We start from the raw sequence: 21,958 nt of genomic DNA, 5'->3' as shown, positions 1-21,958 counted from the left end.
TAAATTTATGTCTCAAACCCAGACAAAAAATATTTTTATTGGTTTCTATTTGAATGTAATTCTTTCTTATGCTTTCAGTTTTTTATTTATCTTATGCATGTTTTCTATTTGACAACCTTTTTGGTAAATGCTTACAAATTTAAACCTTGTGGTTATTTATCCCATCAAATAAAAGCAAGTACACAGCTTTTTAGTGAAAAAAATCATGTAATGACACAAAGCCATGACTACACCTTTATAAAACCTTTCTTAATTTTTTCTTTTTGTTTGTTTGTTTGTTAATATTGGGCTCGAAATAAAAACAAACTATTTTGTTCTGGACAATTCGTCTGATAAATACTCAAGTTTGGCGTATATGTCCGATAAAACCTAAATAAATGCAATCGAATGCCATTCCTGACCACACCTAAAATATTTTATTTATTTCAACTTGACCACGGCAGTTTGTTTTGACAACCTATGGCATTTCGAAAATGCGCTGAAAATGAAAAGAAAATTTAAAAAATGACTTATCTAAAAAAATAAAATCTTAAAGAAAAAGAAAAAAATCTAAGCTCAAAAAACTAAAATTTGAAAAGGAAAATATATTTATATTACATTTATTAAAAACTACTATACTATGCGAAAGGCTTTGAAAATTATTTTTAATATATTATATACATTAATTTTTTTTTTTTTTTATACATCTTCGCTTACAACAAGGCTGCAAGCAGCCACTAATTAAAGTTGGAAGTTACTGAAAGAGAAAAGATGGAGATTGTAGAGCAAGATAACCATTGACGGACAACTTAAAAGATTGCAAATTATATGAATCAGGAAAGCAAGATGAAGGAAGCGAATTCCAAAGAGCTGATGTTCGAGGTAAAAAACTAGATGAATAAGCATTTTTAGAGCACTTTGGAACAGTCACAGAAAAAGGATGACACTTAATTGAATGACGAGTAACACGAGAATGAATTATAGTAGATGGCACAAGAGACGCTAGCTCTTTAGAGCAGTGCCCATTATAGTATTTATAAAAACGAGAAAGAGAAGCAACATTATGACGGTGTGATAATGGTTGGAGGTTGGCTGCAAGAGCAGGTCCAACTATGTTTACAATGCGTTTTTGCACCTTGTCTAAAAGAGAAAGGGCATCATTAGAAGAACCGCCCCAGATATGGCAACAATATTCCATACAAGGCCGGATTTGAGATTTATAGAGATAGAGAATAGAATCCGAAATAAGAAAGTGTCGAGCTCGATAAAGAGATGCAACCTTAACAGATGCTAATTTTGCAACTGATTTGATATATGGTTTCCAAGAAAGATTGGAAGTAAGAGTTAATCCTAGAAGATGAAGAGTAGGTGACTCATCGAGTACATCACCGTTCATAAATATAGGAAGATCTAAATTATTGCGATAACGATTGGCTGAAAAAAATTGAGTTTTATCTGAATTAAAGTTCACCAGCCACTGTGAGCCCCATGCTGTATCAGAAGTGAGATCTTTTTCAAGCTCAAATGCCCCCTCAAAGCAAATCAGAGAGAGAGACAAGAATAAATGGTAGTATCATCAGCAAACAATGCCACCTTAGATATGAAAATATCTGGAAGATCGTTAATGTAAATTAAAAAGAGTATAGGGCCAAGGATAGAACCTTGAGGAACCCCTGAAGTTACAGAATAAGAAGAAGAGTGTTGTCCATCGAGGACAACTTTTATGCTACGATTGGAAAGGAAGGATTCAATGATCTTAAAGATCTTGCCGGATACACCATAAGAAGAAAGCTTATGGAGAAGACCACCATGCCAAACTTTATCAAAAGCTTTTGAAATGTCAAGAGCGATGATCTTAACCTCTCCACCTTTATCTAATGCACGATAAAACCTGTCAGTTATTACTGTTAGCAAATCAGCTTTAGAACGAGAAGATCGAAATCTATATTGATGGTCAGAAAGTAAGTTATTAGATTCAAGATGAGAAATTAAGTGTCTGTTAATTAAAGATTCAAAAACCTTGCTTATGATAGGAAGAAGACTTATGAACCGGTAGTTAGACGAATCAGATCGCTCTCCAGAATTTTTGAAGATAGGAATAACAGATGCCGCTTTCCAGCAGGCTGGAAAGCAAGACTCTGATAAGCACTTGTTGAATAGTTTTGAGAGTATAGACGACAGCTCCGGAGAACACTTCTGCAAGACAATAACAGGTATGTCGTCCGGGCCACAAGCTGTAGAAGAGTCTAGGCAGAAAATCACTTTAGATACAGATGCTGGAGTGATATGAATGTCAAGCAATGGATTAACCTGTTTGTTGGCAATATTAGGTAGAACGCAACTAGTGGAATCAAGAGATGATATTGATGAAAAGTTTTTAGCAAACAATTCGGCTTTGTCTTTAGGTGAGGTTACAAAGTCTGAACCATACAAGAGAGGTGGAATTATAGATTTGCTTCTATTATTGATATTAATAAAGATTCTCCAGAAGTCACGAGAGCCTAATTTTTGGGATGAGATACGAGATTTCATGACCTGAGAATAGCGGGTTTTGCCGTTAGACAAAACCTTTTTACAATTGTTTCTAGCAGCAATAAACAGACGTCTGTTTTCAGGAGAATTGTTTTGCTGATAAATACGGAAGTAACGGTTTCGATTGGCAATCACAGCAGCACAGTGTGAAGAAAACCATGGAGGAGAGTGAGGCTTGACCTGGAATCGTCGAGAGGGAATAAAAGATTCCATCCCAGCCATTGAATCCATGAAGTTATGTAAGAAGCACATTTGTCGACAGGAAGACAAAAGATTTCTACCCAAGGGCCATCACGAAGAAAATCATGGAAAGAATCCCAGTCAGCTTTACTGTAGTTGTAAGAGGTTCAATAATAGGGGGATTCAGGTGATGAAGAAGAATGAGATATTAGTTTTAGAGAGATCAAACTGTGATCATTTAGAGAGTTTTAGAGAGATCAAACTGTGAATTATTATGTTTACTTATTACTTCATTAAATAAAGTAACAAATTAATTCCAATGATTGTTGACAATAAACCCATTTGATTTAAATTATCAAAGAATATTATACGCTATTACATCTATGTAAATATATGTTTTTATTTATTTATTAAAAAAAATTTTATTTATTAAAAAATATGTATTTTTTGATAAATCTTTTCAAACCTTTTCTATGATTACTTTTATAAACAATTTTAATTGCAAAAAACTTTATCGCAAAAACAAACGTTACATAGCATAACTCGTAATAATAAGTACTGGCTTCTAAAAATTAAAAATTGCATTAAAATTTAAAAATGGCATTAAAAATGGCATTAAAAATTGGTCAAAACTTGATCATGATCAAGCATTAAAAAAGCTATTACATTAAAGTTTTAATAAAATAAATTTAAAAAGGGGTTTTAAAAGCTAAAATATTTGTTTGAAATTTATAAAAACCATCAGACAAAAAATAAAACAAATACTGAAATATAAATTTAAATTAATAAAAAAATGTATTAAAAAGTATAAAATTCTAAACAAAATGCTTTGTAGCTGCTATGTTTTCTTATTTCTAATTCGCTTAGTCAACTTGGGTATAAGACTCTTGACATCATTGCCACTAATGTTCCCAAATTGTATAACACAAAAAAATTCATTCTACTGGGCTGCTCTGATCACTGTGCATTCTCACTGGATTCTGCTATGGTGTTGCCTCCTAAATCACGGAAGATTGCTATTAGAAAAATCAGTGCTAAGACTCACTACTTTCCATAAAAAAATTATGTAGTGTAACTGGTCAATATTCTATTAAAATCATGATTTTGATTTTATATTTTTTTGTGTTAGTGAATATTTATAGGAAATGATTAATAGATGTTACCCTCTGCAATCAGTTAAAATGAGAAACAATGATCCTTTGTGGATAACTCCTCAAATTACAATTTTAACAAGGGACAAAGATCATGCTTACCTAAAAAAACATCAACACATATACATTGCTCTGAGAGTAAAACTAGCTAAGACAATTGCAAGATCGAAGCGGTTGCTTGGTCTTTGAAATACTATACTTTTTGTGATATTAGAAACTTTAATGGTTCTAGTATCAAAAAGAAATGGAATCCTATTAACAATATTATAAAGCCACACGAAAAACCTAAAATTTTGATTCTCTCAGAGGTCATTGAATTAAATGAAACCTTCAAAAGGTGTTCAAGTCAGATAAGACTTTTTTTTTCAACATCTTCACTTCCAACAAGGCTGCAAGCAACCGCTATTAGAGTTGAAAGTTACTGAAAGAAAAAAGATGAAGTTTATAGTACAAGTTAATGATTAACAGCCAACTTATATTCATCTTGTTTTCCTGATTTATATAATGCAAATTATATAAATCAGGAAAACAAGTGAATTTCAAAGAACTGATGTTTGAGGAAAAAAACTAGTTGAATAAGAATTTTTGGAGCACTTAGAAACAGCCGCAGTAAAATGATGAGACTTAATTGAATGATGAGTAACATAAGAATAGATTTTAGTAGATGGCATAAGTGACACCCGTTAACAAATCAGCAATAGAACGAGAAGATCCATATTGATGATCAGAAAGTATATGTTATTAGATTGTTTGTTAATTGAAGACTCAAAAAATTTGCTTATGATAGTAAGAAGACTAATGGGGCGGTAGTTAGATGAGTCAAATTACTCTCCAGATTTTTTAGGGATATAATAGGGATAAGAGATATTGCTTTCCAGCAGGCTGGAAAACAAGACTAAGCACTTGTTAAATAGTATTGAAAGTATAGACGACAGCTCGGGAGAACACTTCTGCAAGACTATAACTGGTATGTTGTCCAGACCACAAGCTGTAGAAGAGTCTTAGCAGGAAATCACTTTAGATACAGAAGCTTGAGTAATATTCATGTCAGGCAATGGATTAACCTGTTTGTCAACTATATCAGGTAGAACGCGACTAGTGAATCAAGAGATGACATTGACGAGAAGTTTGTAGCAAATAGTTAGGTGAGGTGACAAACTTTAGGTGAGGTTACAAAATCTGAACCATAAAAGAGAGGTGGAATAACAGATTTGCCCTTATTATAGATACTGTTAAAGATTTTCCAGAAGTTACGAGAGCCTAATTTCTGAGGTTAAATACAAGCTTTTGTGACTTAAGAGTAGTGGGCTTTGGTGTTAAACAAAGCCTTTTTATAATGGTTTCTTGCAATAGTAAACAAACATCTGTTTTCTGGAGAATTGTTTTGCTAATAGATATAAAAGTAATGGTTACGATGGGAAAGAGTCCGCTTTAAGTAAGAGTCAGCTTTAAGGTAGTTGTAAGAGGTATGACGATAGGATCAATTTGATAAAGATAATTTGATATCACTAACAATAATTATGACCCTGCCATATGCTACTAATAAATATTATGTCTGCAGGGCTCGAATTACGCAGAAAAAATTAATTGCAAAAGAAAAAAAAACTTTCCTCCCCCCTTCTTTCTTCTGCGCCACTATGCGGTAATGGGGAGGGGGGTTGCGCTAGTACAAAATAGTATTTTTTATCTTTTTTAAATTTTATCTTTTGTACATTAGTTCCTAATTCTTATTTTTTAAAAATATTATCTCTTTTCTCGTTTGATGGAGTTTAAAATAGCCTAATTTATAATTTTCAACTTAAGTTATTTTGGGACACCGTTTAAAAAGAAAAGTTCCTCATATGTTTGCAGAAATTTATACTGGTGTAACAGTACATGAATCCTGCAGATTTATGTATATATATATATATTAGGGTTATGACTTTTTGAATTTAAAAAAAAATGATTTCATAAATCATGTGTCATAAAAAAGTGTCATAAATTGATGAACTTTTGTTCGAAAACATTAAAAACATGTTCAGTTCCTCTATGTTGTAAAAAAAAGTTACCCCGCAATTAAAATTACGAATTGTCATTTATTTAATCTTGTTATTGCTACTACTAATACTTGTGGCTTTGCTGGAAATCATTTAAAACTTGTATAGATTACAAGTGTTTAGAACTTTAGAACATTTTGGAAAATTCCAGAATATTTTACACGACTTAAGAACATTCTGGAACAATTTAGAACATTCTGGAACAATTTAAAATACTCTAGAACAATTTAGACTGTGTATATATAGCTGCTTATCTAATTTTATAGTTATTACAGAAGCAACACGGCGATGTACAAGCCTAGCGCTAGTAGCATTCAGAAGAACAAAGATGTCTGGACCAATAATCTAGTAAAATTTGAAGACTCATGAAAGAAGAATGGTCCCTTCGGAAGAATATTCACTGGAAGAAAAGTGCAGAATGCCTCTCCAAAAGCAAATTATAGGATGCTACTATTTCCTTTGACCAAAAATCATAGGAAGAAAGGAGTGAATAGCGGAAATTTCCAAAGAAGTCACCAAACTGTGGAAGAATAAACTGAATTTTCCTCATTTATCTGATCAAGTTATATGGGGAAAGCTTGATAAAACACTGAAATGTTATGATGAATGTGTCAAATGGGGAAGCTACGAACCCCTTGATAAAATTTTTGATATTACTAAAGTGGATGAAACATGGTTATCTTCTGAGGACAAGCGATTGTACCAACTCCAAGTGGAAAGCAAAGGAGCGTGGGATACTCTACAGGTCAAGCGGCCAGTAAAGAAACAATCCATCCCTCTAAAAGACAAAAACTTTCTAATAGGTCATCCAACTCATCATCCTACTATCCTGGTTTTAGTGATTTTGACTGAGGCTGACAACAGTGAATATGAAAATGATGAAGAAGAAGATGAGACTACTCCTACACCAAACAGAAAACATCATAAAAGCAAAATTGCAGTCAACTTGGTGACCTGCACAAAAGTATCAACAAACAAAGCTGCTAACATATGCAAGCAATTGGCTCGTGAAGGTATTGACATCCCAACTCCATGTCAATCAGCTATTTACAAGTCAACAATCAAAGAGGCAATCAAGCTGAAAAAAGAAATGATTGAAAAGTTGCATATGGAAAGTTGGTCCAAACACTTTGTTGGCAAGCACATCAATGGAATCGATTATCAAGTAGTCGTCCTTAAAAATGAAAGAAGAGGGATCAAATTGGATCTACTTGATAGATGGCAGGGGGAAAACTATTGCTTAAGGAATTTCTAAAGTCCTTGATGAATTTCACCTATGGAATTCAATACAGATGATTGTTGCAGATACCACCAGAGTTAACACTGGAAAAAAGAATGATGTTGTAATATTGCAACAAATGTTCACAGAGAAATGCACCATGTATTAGATAGAATCCTCCATTTGGTGATGGATGAAGAACTTGGAAGTTAAACACAATCGCCGAAGATCGAATATCCATTTGTATCTCAACTGTTGAAGGAGTACAAACAACTGAAAACACAGTTTGATGACGGAATAGAAGTAATTCTTGAAACATCAGGCTGGAGAGATGATATGAAATTTTTAATTCATCTCACTTGAGTGTTCCGATTTTTTGATGAAAAGGGACATTTTCCATTGATCAGGTTTCAGAAATTACCCAACATCAGCAATGTGAGGTGGAATTCCAGAGCTATACTAGCAATCCTGGCCTTCATTTTAATTCCTTCAACAAGGACAGTTCTGCAGAGAGTATGTTGATTTATATCGTATGGCTGAGCAGACCATTGGTTTACAGACCTACTGTACAAGGAAAACGACTTTAATAACTTGGCTGAAGTATAGAATCCATACAAAAGGCTTTAAGCTCTTTGGAAAATCACTGGAAGCAAGAGCCATTCATACTACAGATCCCCAAAAGTAATCAATGCGCAGAGCGTGCAATCAAAGTAATGAAGGAAATGTATTCATCATGCAAAAATAAAGACAATTTGCACATTCTATTCCTTTTATGCAGCAAGCAAGAGCGAGAACAAGGTCAATGGTCTGAGTCATTGTTGGATTGAAAATTTATTGTATTACATGACTATGCCATTCTAAATACATTTGAATACATAGTAGTACTTATGTCAAATTGATTTTCCAATGGCAGGGTGAACTTTTTTCAAAAGATATGAAAATAATAGTTCATTTTGTGCTTTTTAGGTAAAAGTTCATCAAACTACAGTACAGGAGCACGAGGTTGAAAAAAAGTCATAACCCTAATATATATACATAAATATATATATATATATATATATATATATATATATATATATATATATATATATATATATATATATATATGTATATATATATATATATATATATATATATATATATGTATATATATATATATATACATATACATACATTTACATATACATATATGTGTGATTAAATCTTTTTTTCTTTAGTAATATACAAACTTTACTGTTAAATTAATAAGTTTTTATTATAAAATTAAAAATATTTTATTTAAAATCAAGAATTTTGAATATTCTGTTTTTGTGTGTGTTTCATAAGCGCAGAGCAATTGTTTTTGCTTGACCACTGTCTAGTAAACTTAAGCATTTATTATTTTTCAGAGTAATGAATTGTTTTTTCTCATTAGACAGAACGCACCTGTATTCCAGTTCCCTTATATCATTGTTTTGGAATGGTGCTTGGAAGGTAAATTACATATAAATTTTTTGTAAACACTTTTGTTTTGAGGTTCCTTGATTTTAGCTTAGAACAGTTTCTAGGTTTTTTCTATTGGAGTATTGTTTTTACTTGCTGTTCTTTAAGAATCCATGCAAGATTTTTAAGCTACTTTTTTTTTTTCCCAGTCTTTTATAACCATATAGTTTCCAGTCTTAATAGTTCAGTAAAGTCTAACCAAATAAAACTTTCAACTGAGAATTTAATTTATACTTTTGAATTTAATGGTCTGACTGTTAAATAATTAGTTTTTATATTAAGAGTTATATGTAATATGTCTGTATAACATTCTCAAGATACTATGAAACTTTACTGCATACTACAGTACAGGTTTAGAAGGTTTTTAGCATACTACAGTACAGGTTAAGAATGTTTTTAGCATACTACAGTACAGGTTAAGAAGGTATTTAGCAGGAAAGATTTATTAGAAAGGAGGAAAGGTCATCAATAGTAACTAAAATAAAAGTATTTTCACTTTAAATGTTTTATTTTAAGGTTACTCGGATAAGTAATATCTGGACAACATTAAGTACATTTACATTATGTTTTATTTTAAGGTTACTTAGATTAGTAATATCTAGACAACATTTAGTACTAGTAATTTGAAAGAGTACATTGAGTACCACTTGTTTTCAGCAAATAAGATTTCCTAGACTATTAGAAAAGATAAAACTCAATTTTTTTATAGTTTTGCATGGATTTCTTATGTAAAAACTTAATTTTTTTTTTATAGTCTTGCATGTATTTCTCATGGTAAAACTCAAGTTTTTCCTGGGCGTGGTTTTGATGCAAAATCAACATTAGAAGCAATCCATTCAGAAAAGTATTTTATTTTGTTCCAAAGCAAGTTTATTTTGTTTACAAAATACTTTTTTGCTTTTTACTTTACTTTAGTTTATTATATTAAGTAATTTTTTTCTTTATCTTAAATCTTTACTTTACCTTTCCCTCACTTCACTGAGCAGAAAAAATATTTTGTTTATGTTAAAAATTGTTGATGTTTCTTAACAGCGGAACATTATAGCAAAAAAGGGTGTTTATGTTTTCAATCAGTGGAATATTTTGATTTATGAAAAAAGTTTATTGAACATTTATAAATATAAAGCATTTAGTTCTTGTTCAAATTATCTGGCATAAAGAAAGGGTCTTGTTGTTTTTATTTGTTATTATTATTATTTTTTAATTTCCATTTTTATTATTTTCATTGCATGAGTTGTCTTACTAATTAGATGGTCTTCCTGGAAGTGATTATATGAAAATAAATTTGTATGAAACCCTTTTTAAAAATTAATCCAAATAAATTTTGAATAATGAATTAATTACATCTTAAATACATTTTTTTAATAATTAGTAGTTAATTTAAATTGAAAATAAAACAAATGAATAGTTTTAATTGGTCAAATTTACTGATGCACAATTGGGAAAACATAAAATGTTTTCGTTTAAGGTTTGTAAAATTTGATTTAGGAATATATGCTCATAATAAATTAAAATATTTATCAAAAAATTGTCTATTTTTAAATAACTGACAATAGGTCAGATAAATTTAATAAATGCAAATCTCTTAATTTCTTTTTAATGTTGAAGTAGATTTATTTATTTTCTCAATATCATGATATCATTTTTACATTTAAAATTTTATTCTTTTTTGCTTTATTTTAAAGAATTCAAGATTGTTTTATTCATCATAAAATGATACTTATTAATCACTAAATGACACAATGACTGGTTTTACATTTTTACCCTCTTTATATTTTTTTAAAAATAATTATATTTCTTAATAAGACAAGGAGACCTTACCGGTATCGTAACTTTTTAACTCTGAGTCTTCGTATTTAGAAGATTTTGAAGTTTTTAATTTACAAATCCCATCAAAAATCATATCAAGTTAATACACTAAAATTCTTTTTCAATGTAATTGTGTCTAATTCCTGTTTCAGATTGTTATTGATAATCAAGAAACTACTCAGTATTTTACAAAGAACAACAACATGAAACTTTAAATATATATATATATATATATATTTATATCAATATATATATATATATATATATATATATATATATATATATATATTTGGTAATGTAGCCATCATTGGACTTTAGAGCTAAAATTGGCCTTTAAGTATTCACACAAGGTAACTACAGCACATGTGTGTGTGTGTGTAAATATTCTAATAAATAAAATATGTTTATATTCACAAATTTATAAACATATTCATTCAAATAAAAGCTGTTTTAATAGTTTTAATCATGCTAATTTTTTAATTTTGGATTCGGCCTCCAACAAATTTATATTAAAACTCAAAGAAAGCATGTACATAGAGTGGGAAAAATCCACTATTAATAAACAAATGAACCACGTATAAATGACAATTTCAATTTAGTTCCTTTTAACATTACCGGTTTTTTTATCTTTTTTAAAACATTTGTTGCATTTTTTAATTGTAGTTTTATTGTATTTTTCATTATAAGGTCTCTATTATTTTAACTTAATTTTACTAATTTGATTTAAGCATTTTAATATATATTTAAACTGATGATGGTTATGATATAGTCAAAACATGTATTTTATAAAATGAATGATTTTGACAAAAATTAAAAAAATTGTCTTATTTATTAGAATATTTACACATTTTGTGCTGAAGAGAAACTTTGGATATATATTTGTGTGTGTATATATATATATATATATATATATATATATATATATATATATATATATATATATACATATATATATATGGCTAGTTAATGCTGAGAGATTTTCTTCAATAAAAGTTTTTCAACTCAAAACATTTACTTTTACTCTTAAATAATCCTGAATTTATAATAAATTTAAATGAAATTTTATTGCCTCAGCACTGGCTCAAGAAAAAATTTGAAAACACCAGTTAAGTGACGCAACACACATTCCTATTAGGAATGAAGTGAAGGATTTTGCTGATATACAGTATAACTAAAAACTTTTTATGATCTGTTAAATCAGAAACTATAACAAATATTATTAACTCAATGTCCTAGACTGCTAGGTTCAATATTGAAATTTTGTTTTACCAAAATAAAGAGCAAGCGGCGTTCTCAACTTAGATTACCTTAGATTCTTCAACTTGGATTACCTTTTTCAGTTTCAGAATCATTATTGATTGAAACTTTCTTCAATTTATTGAAAATTGTTGATTGGTATTTCTTTTCAAATGTGTGTTTAACGAACTTATCACGCATCACTGATATGTGCTGGATGAGTTCTGTTACAGTAGACTTATTTAAAAAATTTTCAATGTTTGCATGTGTTTTAGCTTCAGGTTTTCTCCACTCGCCCAGGATACTTCAAAGCCAAATGTATCAACAGTTTGCTAGTGTTTTTCTAGCTGTTTCATATCTTTATATATGCAGTATATAAAGATATATATGCAACCATATGTATAAGGTTCACGAATAAATTTTTTTATCATTTCAGATTCAACTTTGATTGAAGGCACTTGAATTGATTTCGTCAATGTATCGAAGGCAAATCGCACATTCATTATAAAAATTTACAACTGATAAAAAATCACTTTCAGAAAGCCCATACAGCTTTGAACATTTACAATCTGGTAGAGCTGGATTTTCTTTACAAGCTGAACTATTTAAAAGTATAAAAAACTTTTTTTCTTTTGCGTATAGTAGTGCTTCAAAACCTTTTTCAATGCAGTTCCATTTTGTTGAACGTTTTTAAAAGATGAGTTCAGTCTATTAAATTGCTTTAAAAGTTTTCTTTTTAGAGTGCGACTTATTACAACTCTTAGTTTTGCTTTAGCAGAATAATTGTTTTATTCAAATCAACTCTCATTTTTTCTCAATATCTCAGATCTTTCTCTGGATATTTTTTTTTTATCAGGATTTCGACTTCAAGCCGCATAGTAAACTTGGTATTCTGCATAACATTTTTTTCTTCTAATTTGGATTCTGTTTCTTAAAAATGTACTATGAAATTGCAAACAATAAACAAGTATTTAAAAAATATTTTCTAAAAATACTTCACGATATGAAAATGCAAAACTTAATCGACTAAAAAACAAAACAAAATTTGAAATTTGATATGCAATTTTGACTTACCTGATTTATTCTTATGATTTATTCTTATTTCATAAAACGCTAATTATCCAATTAGGGTTCAATGGGGCAACAATTTTGAAACCATAATTATAAGTTAATATAATGCTTTTTAAAATATTTTGTTTGCAGATCAAAAGCAAAGTTACTCTTTATTGCAAGATTTTTAAAAAAATCTTGCTTTATAACCTTATTTCATATTGATAATAAATTTTTTTTATCTTTAAGTTGATTGATGCGACCTAATTTTTGCAGTTGTGTATGTCACATAAAAGCACTTAACGGGTGATGCGGAAGTTATCGGACAAAATAAAAACGTCAATAACGTCAATTTATAAATAAAAAAACAAAATGCTATTATATTTTTTTTAAATAAAGCATTTATCTTTTAATAAAAATATATTACTTTTTATATGAAAAAACACCACCATCTACAATTGATCTCAATTTTGCTCTGACGCCTTTCATATGCGACTGTAAAAAGTTTAAATCAATTTCTTGTAGTTTTAGTTTAATGCGATCAATCAAAATTTGTTCTGTTGAAGCTTGCCAATCTCCCTCGTAAACCTTCTGTGCCAAATGTCCCCAAAAATTTTCAATTGGTTGTGCTTGAGGCATATTTGGAGGATTGGATTCTTTATCAACGTAATAGACATATTGTTCCATCCAATTTAGAGAATCTTTAGAATAATAAGAACTTGCTAAATCTGGCCAAAATAAATAGTTAAAGTCTCCATGATACTTGTGAATAAATGGAAGAAGTCGTTTTTCTAAACTTTCATTAATATAGATTGATCAATTGATCGCTACAGCCTTGGAAGTGCGAAACAATGGCTCGGACATACCACGGTCAGATATGGCTATCCACATTATTAATTTTTTTGGAAATTTCTCTTTTCCTATAAAACGAACACTTTCTGGACATGTCTTTTTGTTGTTTGTGTAGTATCCAGAATTTCCAGACATGTTGTCCCCTGCAAAACAAAAGTATTTTTCGTCATCGATGACTAGAAAATCGATGTAAATCAATTGTCGATTGATTTACATCGAATTTAATACCTATTTTTCTCTGACTGACCCCTTTTCGATTGTTGACAACTCTCGTTAATTCGGCTTTCTTTTCTCTAGTCCAGGATGTCGGACAGCCAGGGTGCTTTCTATCAGAAAACTATTGAACAGTTTCAAGTCTTTTTAAGTTATCATATAATATACTTCGAGCAAATCCTTCCTTTTCAAAATGATTTAGATTTTTATTTTTTTTTATATTAGGTTTATTTACAAAAAACATTTTTATTCGCTTTCGAAAAGATTCTCGTTCAGCTGCATTTAACCTCATTTTACCACAAAAACTGATTATTATGCTCAAGTAATAATCAGTTTTTGTGATAAAATCAAAGATAAGCCACAAAAACTAATTATTATGCTCAAATAATGAAATTAGGATTTGTGCAATAAATTCCGCATCACCCCTTAAATTATTTTTTAAATCTAAAAGTTTTTTACTCAAGTCATAAACTTAATCTCAAAGAACTTTTTTTAAATAAATATATGGATATATTTTTTTTTTAATGTTTGAAAACTGGGCCTCAAATTTTACTCACTTTTCCGAATAATAAAAGAGTAAACGATTACTAACATTTGTCAAAACTCTGTTTAATTACTTTTAACTCAAAATTTACTTTATAAGAAATTTCAATGTTTTTAAACTATAATTAAAGAAAAAAAAGTTTTAGGAAAAAAACACTTTTTTAAAGACAAAATTTGCCTATTCTATCGTGGAAATAGCCATATATAAATATATATATATATATATATATTATTGTTATTATTATATTAATTATAGGTTTAATTATATTATTTTAAAAGTTTTTAAAGACTTTTTTTGTTGTTCTATTTCTTAAACTTAAACAATAATTTCTAATTTATTGCATTTAGTGTTTTTTTGTTTAAATCAGTTTACTGCAATGTATTTTGAAATTGGTTCATTGTAGGTGTACTGCAATATATGGGACACCAGTAATGTTTATTGATATGTTAAATCATCCTGAATTTAAAAACTACAATTTTTCATCTCTAAGAACAGGTATTTTTAGTTTGTTTTTTTATTGTTATAAAAATTAGAGTGGTGAAAAAGGGTGGATAATTGGGATGATGAATAAAAGGACGGATTATTACAATGTGAGTGGATAGTTTTCTTATTGTATACTTTGTGTTTGAAGGTATAATGGCAGGCTCCCCATGTCCTGTTGAAATAATGAACCAAGTGGTTGATAGAATGAACTGCTCAGAAATGACTGTAAGACTGTAAATTTGAATTTTTTTTTCCATTGTTTGAAAATTTTTTACATTTTTTTGTTTTGTTTTTATTTTTATTTTTTTACTGAAAATGTTTTTAATTTCTGAGTACCTAGCAGATGTTTAACTATAGGCATCCTAACAGACGTCTTATATCATGTTATATCTATTAATCTTCTGTAATATTTAACTATAAATATAAAATAACAAAATATATAAAAAAAACAATAAATTTATATATATATGTATATATATATATATATATATATATATATATATATATATATATATATGTATATATATATATATATATATATATATATATATATATATATATATATATATGTATATATATATATATATATATATGTATATATATATATATATATATATATATATATATATATATATATATATATATATATATATATACATATATATGTATATATATATATACAGGGTGATTTAATCAAAAGTATAAACTTTAAATTAACATAATTAATTTTTTGATTGCAAATACATTACATGCGATAGTACATTTTAAAGCTCATTAAAAAGGAAATTTAATGTTAATAATTTCAAAAAAATTAAAATAACAGCATAGCCATGAGATACGATATTCAAAAACGCATATTTTTAACAAAAAAATTGGTTGAGTTGAAGAGCGTAAGTCTGGTTCAGAGAACTTATAGAAGTAAATTTAGGAACAGACCATGTCCAACGGCAACATCACAAAATTATCTAAAAAATTTGATACAACCGGAACAATACTTGATTTGCCACCAAAACCGAGGAATGAGCGAGACATTCGAATAAATGCCAGAAATAAGCTGAAAGTACTCTTCTTCGAAGATCCTACATTGTCGATCAGAAAAGCCTCAGTTGATGTTGAAATTTCATACAGCCTTTGCTGTGATATTCAAAGATTTACAACTCAAACCGTATAAATACCAGAGTGCTCATCAACTATTGCCACTTGATTATGAAAAAAGGGTCATTTTTGCTCAATGGTGGCTGGACTTGGAAAAGGATGTTCACAAATGGTTGATCACTACAGATGAAGCCTATTTTTACCTTACTGAGTCGATCAACAAGCAAAATAACAGAATGTGGCTGAATGAGAGACCTGAGGATTGGATAGAGAAACCGTTGCACGTGAAAGTTTTGGTTTGGTGTGCCATTTCCTGCCGAAAAATCTACGGACCCTACTTTTTCGAAGGAACGGTAAATCAGCACAATTACCTGGATATGTCTAAATATTTTTTCTGGCCTAAGCACTATAGAGTTGAGAGTCACAAAAAATACTACTTTCAACAAGATGGTTGAGAGTCACAAAACAAGATGGTTGAGAGTCACAAAAAATACTACTTTCAACAAGTATACTCCGCATACGGCTAATATAGTTCAAGAGTGGTTACAAAGTAAATTTGGGGAGAAATTCATTACCAAGCAACAATGGCCTCCACGATCACCAGACCTCAATCCATGTGATTATTTCCTATGGGGTTATCCTAAGTCTAAAGTTTATAAGCCATTACCGAAGACTTTGGATGATTTAAAAGAGAACATCACGAGAGAAATCCTAAAAATAAACACTTCGGCTTTGGAATCAATGTTTTTGAATTTTACAAAAAGATGTCATTTATTAATTGAAAAAAATGGAGGTCATATTGATAAAAAAAAAAAAATTCTTATCACTCAATTTCCTTTTAATTTATCTTTAAAATGGTGTATCGGACTTAATAATCTGATTTGATCAACAATTTTTATTCAATTTTAAAGTTTATACTTTTGATTAAATCACCCTATATATATATATATATATATATATATATATATATATATATATATATATATATATATATATATATATATATATATATATATATATATATATACATATATATATATATATATATATACATATATATATATATATACATATATATATATATATATATATATATATATATATATATATATATATATATATATATATATATATATATATATATATATATATATATATATATATATATATATATATATATATATATGTATGTATGTATGTATACACACACACACATACACACACACACTTGATAAATAAACTATAATTCCTTAGCAAATATAAGTTTTAGCAGTATATGTTATACATTTTTTTAATAATATTTTATATATATTAGTAAAGATTTCCAGAAAGTTACAGGATTGCACCATATATATTAGAGTCACAGCAGTTGTTTAAATGCAGTTCACATATGATCATGCACAGAAGTTGCAAAGTTGTCAACTTCATGTAGTTAGTTTTATGAAAATAACTTGCTTGTGAGTATTTCAAGTTAAATATTATCCCTACAACTCATTTCAAATATACTTTCAAAAAGAAATAGCAGTCATCAATCATTTCTAGCTGGAGTAGCGTTTAGAAAGCTGTTGCATATTTTTCATACTGTTGCAACATCAACACAAAAAAGTATTAAGTAATAAAAATATACATATTTAAACATTTCGGTGCTAAACATCCAGCCAAAAATATGAAGAAAAAAATTGTGCTTTAAGATAATTATAATAAATTAAATTTGTATATAGCTTTAAGCAGAGTTGTAGTCAAGACAGTAAAGCCCAAGACCAAGACTAAGACTGGGCTCAAGACCAAAACCAAGACCAAGACTGAATGCTTCAAGACAAAGACCAAGACATCAAAAAATCAACCCAAGACCAAAACTTTGAAAGTTTTTACAAGACTTGGATCAAGACTTAAGTTCTTAGAAGTCCAATAAAACCCATGCTCACACATGTAAAGGGTACACAGGTTCTATTTGTTGACCAGCTTCACGCCCCTTCTTTACTTATTAGTGTAGATGTGTTTATAATACATTGTTTCAAGTTTAGAATGTTGAATGCTGGATCTTCTTAACTCATTGCATGGGTTTTGCTTGTGTCAATAAAATGTTTGAATGCTATTAGACCTTAGTTGGTGTGCTAATTTAGCATTTATAAACATTTATAATAGCATTTTTAAACTTTATAATAAAACGTAATTGTGCGTATATGATATAATTGCAGTCTACGAAAGATATATTTAATAAAAACAGAAAACTTTCAGTAATATTAACAAAAATATTAAACTAACTTTTTTTGTAATGCTAAAAACAAAAGGTACTAATAAAAAATGTCTAAAAACAAATAGCAGACATGCTAGACCAGTAGCCACATACTATAGTTGCAAAAAATAAAGTGAACGGGTCATTTCAGAAACAACAGAAGTCAAAAAAAAAAAAACGGGTTTAATATGGCTAAAGATGAATCTGAAATATCAGCCACAATCCAATGTGTTATATAAGTTGTGAAATCAAGTTTGTACCACTTGATTTCACAACTTATATAACTTAATTAATCTTAGTAGAAACAAACTACACATTTTCAGAAATTATAGTTTACGCATCATTGTTTCATTTCAAATAAACAAGTGGCCACAACATCTCATCACCCAGTCTGGCGCGATTTGGTCGCATAATTAAAACTCCCTGGCTGAATACGCGCTCCACTGGTGCAGAAGAAGCTGGAATACAGAAAAGCTTCTCTCAGAGGATTCATAATATTGTAATATTTGGCAGATTGTGCTTTCAACCATGCCTCTTCTCCATATGTGCTTGATGCAATGGAAACCATTTTTTCCATGAAAGTTGTAGCAATAGTAATTGGTGACAATGGAACAATATTCTGTTGTTGCTGTTCTGTTCTCTGATGACGTTTTGCATATAAAGCAAAAAGCATTGATTTATGTTTGCTTGAACAAGTCAAGTCACTACTAGCACCACTACCATTTTGGTCCAGCTGTTCAATAAATCTAGACTGGAAATCGTGGTTTGGCACTTGACAATGACCAAAACCTCTGCTGTTATGTGGGCTAAAAAATCAATATTGTCAACGTAAAGCCTAAAACAAAACAAAACTAAATCAAATAAAACAATCTATTTAAAACTGACGAGTTATAACAGAATTATTAGAATATAATTATACTCCAATAGTTCCATTATAATCTACGAACCACTGTTATAATCTATGAACCACCGTTATAATCTACAAACCACCGTTATAATCTTCAAACCACCGTTATAATCTACGAGCCACCATTATAATCTACGAACCACCATTATAATCTATGAACCACCATTATAATCTACAAACCACCGTTATAATCTACAAACCACCGTTAATTTTTTATCCATTCAACAACAACTTAAAACAAATCAAATCAAACAAATCTTTTGACATCTTCTGGTCTAAGATGGTCTTCCTCCAGCCAAAGTAACGAATAACTAGGATTCAAGGCTGAGGCCATAAGGTAAAGCATTTAAGAAAAATTTGGGTTCTTCTTAATTCTGTCACCTGTTGGCAAAGTTTTGACATTCTGCAACAATCCACCAAATCTGTCACACATGGAACTAAACAAGCCATTAACCACTGGAGTGTGATACTTGACAGTTAACTGAGTGTGTTAAGGCACTTATGCAGTCCAACAATTAAAGACACAAGATATGAATGCATCCTTCTATCTGTCCATATATTAACAGTCATGGCTATATGCCCAGTGGACTGAACTTGTTTTGAAACAAGTTCTCCTTTTTCTTTAACAGCCTCCTGTATTATTTGAGATGTTAGATGGATGTGGGATGGTAGTACCTACTTGTTAATCATATCGCAGATAAATTTCCAAAAATTTGAATTCTCGACAAGAGATAATGGAAGTGAGCAACCAACAATAAGGTTTGCAACTAAGGAATCTGTAATTTTAATTTGGTCAGGGTGTTGCGATCCATACAAGCTATTCTGTTTTGTGAAGAATGTATTGATATTTATTTGTGATTGAAATTATGTTTTTGTGCCACATACTACATGCGTGTTTTTCAGGGTGAGCGTTACTAAAATAAATAAAATAAAAAAAGTTGAAAGATATAATATAAATAGACAAAATACTTTTTGTCTTTTAAAAACATCAAGATATTTGAACATATGAATTTCTTTTTGTTTTTTATTTTTATTTGTTAATCTAAGAAAAAGGGAGGGGGTCTTAACAAATGAGAAGGTTGAAGTATTAAAAAAGCTTAAATTTTAGAAAAACACAAAAAAAAAAGATTTACGTAGAAGAATAAAGTAATTTTTTTCATATAAACAGTAATCTTTATTAAAGAATCAAAATAATAAAGATTCTTTAGTGTTTCTATTGAATACTTTCAAACAAAAGCACTTTTCCTTTTTTCTAAATTTAAAAATAATCTAGTTTTTTAGTTGTTTCACAGATTTAAATCTATGGTGGAGAAACTTATGCACTTTTTTACATAATGAAATAATTTTTTACGTAATGAAATAGTTTGAAATAGTAACTTAGTTAAAAAATGGAAAGAAAAATTTATTTCTTAAAGTAAAAATATTGACATTGAGGTTCTTTCTAAATTATTAAACGTCCCAACCTGTTTGTTAACTTTTTCCCACAACTTTATTAACATGAATGTTGCCTATAAATTTTCTTTAAGTTTTTCTGTTTTTTTTATTTTTTATTTGTTTGTTTTTGATTTTTTCTTCCACAGTTATTATCAAACTTTAAAAAAATTACCTTGAGTTACAATTACTTAAGAAAAACTTAAAAGTGTGTCATACAAAAACTTAAAAGTGTGTCATACAAGAACTTAAAAGTGTATCATACAAAAACTTGACAGTGTGTCATACAAAAATTTAAAAGTGTGTCTTACAAAAACTTGAAAGTGTGTCATACAAAAACTTAAAAGTGTGTCATACAAAAACTTAAAAGCGTGTCATACATTGTATCATACAAAAAACATTAAAGTTATCAAAATAGCACCACCTTAAGAATATAAATGCATTATTGCAATATGGCATTCCAAGCAGCAAATACTAACATACCTTGTGTAACTAGAAGTTGTACCTTTAGTTTCTGTTATTGATTCTTTACAAATATTACACTTAGCATAAATTATTTACACTTAGCATAAATTATTTACACTTAGCATAAATTATTTACACTTAGCATAAATTATTTACACTTAGCATAAATTATATACACTTAACATGAGTTTTGAACTTCGACTTTAATTACTTTATGACTTTCACAAAAATCACAAAAACCAAATTTAATAATTGCGGAAAAATTATCAGCCATTTTGACAGTTTAACAAAGGTATGCGTAAAGAAAAAGAGTACACGTCTTCCTAGATACAACTCGTCCGTTGGTTTGACAAAGTTCTAAGATTTTTTTTTATATTAGAAGAATAGCAAATAAAACTTTTTTTCTTTTTTTTAATGTCTAAATACAAATATTTATTTACTTATTTTTTACTTATTTATGCATTTTTATATATCATCAAAATATATATATATATATATATATCAATCAAAAAAAGAATACATAAACAAATAAAAAAAATAATATAAATTATTTTAATTAAACATTAAAAAAAAATATTTATTTTAATTAAACATTAAAAAACTAAAAGATTTTTTTTTAAATTCTTCTAACATAAAAAATTTCAGTTAGAAATTTGTCAAACCAAGGCAATGAGCTATCACGAGCAGGAAGTTGCAGTGATCTACGGTTTGTTATTAATGACTAATCCATTAGGCCGGGTGAATAAAAAAGAGCAATTGCTTTTACTCAATACTTGGTCAGCTTTAACTGAATAAAAACTTCAGCAGTTTTGCTCAAATTTTTATTAACGTAAAGTTAAGCCATTTACTCAACTTTACATGAATAAAAACTTTTATTCGCGTAAAAAAAAAGTTTTAATTCACATAAAGCTGACCAGTTACTAAGTAAAAGCAATTGCTCATTTTTATTTACCCAGCCTATTGAGTTGATATTTTTCGTAAGAATCAAGAAAGTAAAAGACAGTAGAGGTCGGAGACCAAAACCAATACTCTAGGCTTCAAGACCAAGACAAAGACCA

The 21,958-nt window shown here is 28.9% G+C and overlaps 1 protein-coding gene across 2 annotated transcripts in view; it reads left to right on the top strand.

Annotated features, from left to right (window-relative positions):
* LOC101237579 (medium-chain acyl-CoA ligase ACSF2, mitochondrial) overlaps positions 1-21,958 on the top strand; it is a 53,584-nt gene that overhangs the window by 22,161 nt on the left and 9,465 nt on the right. For both annotated transcript variants that reach the window (XM_065792285.1, XM_065792286.1), the window contains 4 exons: positions 8,512-8,570; positions 9,334-9,423; positions 14,687-14,778; positions 14,915-14,991. In XM_065792285.1, coding sequence (XP_065648357.1) covers positions 8,512-8,570; positions 9,334-9,423; positions 14,687-14,778; positions 14,915-14,991 — 318 coding nt within the window. The remainder of the gene's footprint in view (positions 1-8,511; positions 8,571-9,333; positions 9,424-14,686; positions 14,779-14,914; positions 14,992-21,958) is intronic.

The sequence above is a fragment of the Hydra vulgaris genome, chromosome 03 (assembly GCF_038396675.1).
Source record: "Hydra vulgaris chromosome 03, alternate assembly HydraT2T_AEP".
In the NCBI taxonomy this organism is placed as follows: Eukaryota; Metazoa; Cnidaria; class Hydrozoa; order Anthoathecata; family Hydridae; genus Hydra; species Hydra vulgaris.
The sequence above is the reverse complement of the archived record's forward strand: the minus strand, read 5'-3'. Positions and strand labels throughout refer to the sequence as shown.